The 5,669-nt window shown below is 33.6% G+C and overlaps 1 protein-coding gene across 1 annotated transcript; it reads right to left on the reverse strand.

Moving 5' to 3' along the window:
* Window positions 1–3,293: 3,293 nt before the first annotated feature.
* Window positions 3,294–3,713, reverse strand: LOC142632333 (uncharacterized). The gene has a single exon (XM_075806771.1). It carries the CDS (start codon window positions 3,711–3,713, stop codon window positions 3,294–3,296), a length of 420 nt encoding a protein of 139 aa, XP_075662886.1.
* Between the last annotated feature and the right edge of the window lie 1,956 nt (window positions 3,714–5,669).

Raw genomic sequence — 5,669 nt, forward strand, 5'->3', positions numbered from 1 at the left:
ATGGAGGACCAAGAGAATGGCGGTTTTCCTTATTTGAATGTGGTGCCTGCTGTTATGGTAGAGGCCCAAGGGAATGGCCGTGTTCCTGATTTGAACAAGCTTCCTGAGCCTGAAGATAATCAAGTTTTTTTTTTTTTTGAACAGTGAAGATAATCAAGTTCAAATGAATGTTGTGAATTTAAGTTTTAACAAGTCTAGTTCTATATATAATAAATGTTTTCAGAATTTCAGTGATGCGTTATTTGTGTCATTGGTGAACAATAGTTGTGTTGATTCTGAGTATGTACCATGTAATATGCACGTGTCCGAATAAAGGTTTCTATTAATTAGTACTTTCTTCAAGTCTGATTTTACTTTCTTTTTTTGTTGGGCTTAATGTAGTAGTTTATGATCATTTTTAAGTATGGCCACAAGTTTTGACATTTGTACAAAGCTGAATTCTAGGCCCATCAGATCCCAAGCCCAGATTGTTACCAATGGATTCAGGTCCACTGGGACTCCCTCTTCCCAAATTGGCCCACCTCCCACCCATTCGGCCCATAAACCATCGTTTTCTGACCACAGCACACTTTTGCGTTTCCTCAAAATCTCTGGTTCTCAATCGCCTAGCTTTCTATCAAATACGAGCATACGGGTACTTTTAATTTTCGGGTTTATTTATTTCTTTGAAAATAACTTTAGTAAATTAGTATTATTTTTACTTTTACGGTATTTTTTTTATTATAAATTTTTTCGTGTTTAAAATAATATATTTTTACCTTTGTGTTTTTTGTTTCCCAGTTTCTGATCCATTGAGTCAATTCTTTTCGATCCTTTATAATTACTGATCAATTTGGTCTTGGCCCGTTTGTTTGGGTTTGGGAAACCTATGATTATAGTCTCAAATGTGCTTTTTAGGATATCCTGCCCCTAATTGATAGGTTGTAATTATATAAGTGCCCTGAAAATGTCCGTGATTATAGTCTCAAAATGATGGCAAATTAACTCAGGGCATTGGATTTCTAGTATTGTTATGAACATATACATTGGGCACATTTGCTGCTAACAAAGCTGTCAATCTTTTAATGCAACCCTTCTGTTTGCGAGAATAAAAACTATCTTGAAAAGAAGTACTTGGAAGACAAAACTTCACACCAAATTGATGGGCTCTGCTGCTTCCTAAACTGAAAGAACTTCAAAAGTACAAAATATTCAACTAGGAAAAACAAGGGAACAAGCAATGTAATCGCAATATGTAGATATTTTAATTCAGAATTCAAGTTCATACAAATAAGAAATATTCAAATTACACAAACTCCTAAGTTAAGTAATAAAAAACTATCCTTAGATAATTCATGTGAAATAAATGCACTTACAAACATGAAGTTATTCTTCCGTTGACCGGGTATGTGAATTTAGTTTGTCAGATTTTTGTTGTGTTCCTTTTTGTTAGAAGTATTGGTTAAATGATTAAATTTACCATATCCCAATAGTTTAAACTTTTGGGACAATCGGTAATTTAACATGGTATCAGAGCATGAGATCTTGAGTTCGATCGTTGTCACTCTACCTCCCATTTAAATTCCCACGTATTGGGCCTCACCTATTGAAAGGTAGTTTCGACCCACACGTGAGAGGGAATGTTAGAAGTATTGGTTAAATGATTAAATTTACCATATCCCAATAGCTTAAGCTTTTGGGATAATCGGTAATTTAACACTTTCTAATAATACCTTTAATCTTTATTTATAGTAGAAAAAAAAAAAACAGTTACTACACCCCTTCTCATATTTTAGTAACTTCTATTGCACTCTGACTTAGTGAATAACTGACTCGCATACTCACTTTACAAAAGCCTTTAATTATGTGACCATGTGAGTTTACTGTGATATTCTTTGTTATAATAGGCCTTGCAAGTTTGCTTATTTGGGCCATGGTTTACATTGATCAAGATCCAGCCCATTAAGTCGCCATTTTGTGGATAACTGACTCACATGCTCACATCTAAAAATATTTATTTTTAGCCTAACACCTTCAAGCCGAATAAACCACAGTGGGGGATTTGGATTGTCAGTTTGAGCCCAAACCATTAGGAGCTTTTGGACCACATCTTTACTCTTTAGTGGATTATTTTGGGTTTAAGATTATTCATTTGAGCATCAATATTCGTTAATGTTACCTTTAATATTACTTTTTAAACATTTGTGCCAAAAGGCCCAAAACGTAAAAATACAGGCACAAAACTAATATTTTAAAAAAAAATAATAAAGAAACATTTAGCTGTTGCAAAGAGGAAATAAAATGAAAATAATAATTTTAAAATATTCTTTTCTTTTCTTAAGACTTTAAATTTTCATCTCTCTCAAAATTTGAAGGAGGAATTTCTTCAATTCTTTTCCCTTTATGTTACTCTCGATAAAGGTTGCTTATATTCCATTATTTTTCATTCATTTATTTTAAAACATCCAAACAAGATTAGTTAATTTCATTTCATTAATTTCATTTCCATTTATTAGTTAATTTTATATTTAATAGATTTTTTTAAAGAAATTGGACTGAATGCTTGAATTAAATAAATTTGAAATTTAAATAACTCAAATGAACTCAAAAAAAGTTTCACAACCAAAAAAAAAAATAAACTCAATGCAAGTGATGATGCCAATGCCACTCTACAAGAAACTACTACTACAAGAGTCTGTTTGATCCATATTTTTAGTTTTGTGTTCTCAATAACCGCATTCTAAATATTTTGAGAAATTGTTCCAAAAAATGGTTCTCTAATATTTTTGCATCCCAAATTAATACTTGTTTGACACTTGTTTTCTATTGATTTTTTTTTTTTTTTGAGTTCTCAATCCCGATATATACAACAACAACAAAAATATTCATTTTATGTTTCGATAGAAAAACTCTACACAAATTACATAACACAATTATCAAAAATAAACAAACAAAAAAATCCAAACGAGAGAGACGTTCTATTTTGCACTAAAAAAATAAGGGAAAATTACACTTTATCTAACTGTGGTTTGCCTGAAAAACACTTTGCTTACCCATGGTTTAAAAATTGGCACTTTACCCACCTGAAGTTAGTTCAGTTTGTCTTCCATTACTTATCTCGGTTAAAAATAGGGGTAAATATGTATTTTTGGTACCCTTTTATGTCTCCCTCCTCTAAAAACATAAAAAAAGGAAAAAAAATTAAGGAAAAAGAAGATCTAAAAGCTAAGTTTTGTAAAAATTAAAACTTAACTTTAAATCTTCTTTTTATATATCAACTTTTAGATCTTCTATTTTAAAACCCTCCCCTCTTTTCATGTACTAACTTTTAGATTGCACCTAGTAGATAGGAGGCCATCTTCCATTTTCTTTGCCGTGGACTGGAGACCAGTCTCAATATAAAGGAGAAAATCTTTAAATCTCAAACCTTCAATCGGATCACAGACGAAGGACCACTCAATCTTGCACTCATTTTTGCCATCATCGTTGATTGGCGACAATATGAGTTTCCCCACGTATGACTTCATGCCTATGTTATTATCAATAATCTTATTGATCAAACACGGTTTGATGGGATCAATCATCAGTAGTTTCTCTTTGGCCCACTTGATCGTCGTTTCCTCATTGCCATTGGATGAAGTTGTTGTTGGGGAAGGGACGTACTGGACCATTCCAGGCTGACCAAGGATCCCATCTACTTGGTAATATGTATCAATAGTAGGAATCCATTTCATGTATCAAAAGTTAATATACGAAAAGAAGATATAAAAGTTAGGTTTTAATTTTTACAAAATCTAACTTTTAGATCTTCTTTTCCCTTAATTTTTTAGTTTTTTATGTTTTTAGAGGAGAGAGACATAAAAGGGTAACAAAAATACATTTACCGCTATTTTTAACCGAGGTGGATAATGGAAGACAAACATAGTTAAACTCAGGTGGGTAAAGTGCCAATTTTTAAACCAAAAGTAGGCAATGTGTTTTTTGGACAAACCATAAGTAGGCAAAGTGTAATTTCTCCAAAAAATAAGTTGCTTACAATTACAAGAATGTGACTGAGAACAAAAAATAAAAAATAGAAACAAGTTAAAGGTGCTTTCAAAAACTTTCTACACAGTGATTCAGGAGAAACTGTATAATTATCTAAAATCTATTTTTTTAAAGGGCAGTATTTATTCGATATATTGTCTGCAATCACACTCTGTCCAAAACAACTGAAAATATGACATTAATAAGCCATGATTTTAAACTTGTAAACATAATTTAAAGTCAAGTTTCAATACAAGAAAAACAAGTTATTGCGGTGAGCCTATTGCGAAAACTGCCACTATATGTCGCCTATTATGGCGCGTTTTTGGCCTACCGCTGTACATGAGATCTATTGCGGCGTTCTATTGGCCCGCCGCAATAGTTCTAGTATTTTGCGGCGTACTACAGCGACGGCCCAATGACTCGCTACAATAGACCTATTTTAGTGGCATTAAGCTAGGATATAGCGGTGTGTCAATGACCCGCAGCAATAGACCCTTAAATTTCCTCCACTAGTCCTAAATTTTCCGTCTGTTTTTTTTTTTTTTGTCCCTTTTCATTTTTAGCGTCTTTTCGTTTTTATCCATTTCATTAGTCCCCCCCCCCCCCACACACACTCTCTCTCTCTCAGACACTTCGAAAATCTCTTCACTGTCTCATCTCTACCACTACCCACAAACCCATAGCCATAGCCACCACCACCTACAACCAAAGCCACCACCACGACCATCCAACCCCCAACCACCAAATCACAAACAAAAACAAACCACTGTAAACCCACAGTCACCACTAGCCACCATCACCCACCCACCTGCCACCACCGTAAACCCCAACCCAAAATCAACCCACCACTAGCCACCACCACTACAAAACAACCACCAAATCACAAAACCTAGCCATCACAAATCACCAATTACAAAACAACCACCAAAACCCATCCATTACAATTTACAAATCACCAATCACAAAACAAAAACCCAGCCACCAAATCACCAATTACAAAACAACGTCTAGCACGATATCGCCGCTCTCAATCCAGTGGGCTTCCTGTTTTTTAAGAGGTAGTCGTAGCTCCGAAGGTCAGTCTTCTCTTTCCTTTTCTTCAGATTTGTGTGTGTTTCTTTCAAAGCTGTTTTGATTTGTTTTGAGTTTCTATTTCTCTGTTTCATTTCTAGGGTTTTAATCACGGTCTTGTTTAGTAGCTGAGAAAATTAAGGGCAAGATAATAAAAATTGGAACTTTTTAGGTTGTTTTTTTATGAAATGAAAATGCTTAGCTTGGGCATGAGTAATTGATAATTTAATTGTTACCTGGATTCTTTTTTTGTTTGTTTAGTAATTGATATTCGTTTTTCATTCTTAAACAGCGTCAACTTAGATAAAGCTATGAGCTCAACGATCAAATTGAAAGCTTTTATTTAGAAATCTTTTCATGGCGTGTTAAAGAGGTTTGGGTTCTTGGTTTTATCTCTCGACAAGATGATTGGATCAATTTTTTGTTTAATTATTGATTTTCTTAACCTTTTGTTTTCTACAAGTTTCAAGTTAAAAAAGGATGTGATCAAAGTGGGGGAATCAATTTATAAAGCTCTTGATTTCCTACTGAACAGGTTTGGGTTCTTCTTCATTTTTCAATTCTTCAAATTTGATTCTTATTTGCCTTTC

Source organism: Castanea sativa, chromosome 4 (genome assembly GCF_040712315.1).
Source record: "Castanea sativa cultivar Marrone di Chiusa Pesio chromosome 4, ASM4071231v1".
In the NCBI taxonomy this organism is placed as follows: domain Eukaryota; kingdom Viridiplantae; phylum Streptophyta; class Magnoliopsida; order Fagales; family Fagaceae; genus Castanea; species Castanea sativa.

Coding starts and splice junctions, on each gene's coding strand:
- LOC142632333 (XM_075806771.1), bottom strand. CDS start 3,713: ATGAAATGGATTCCTACTATTGATACATATTACCAAGTAGATGGGATC.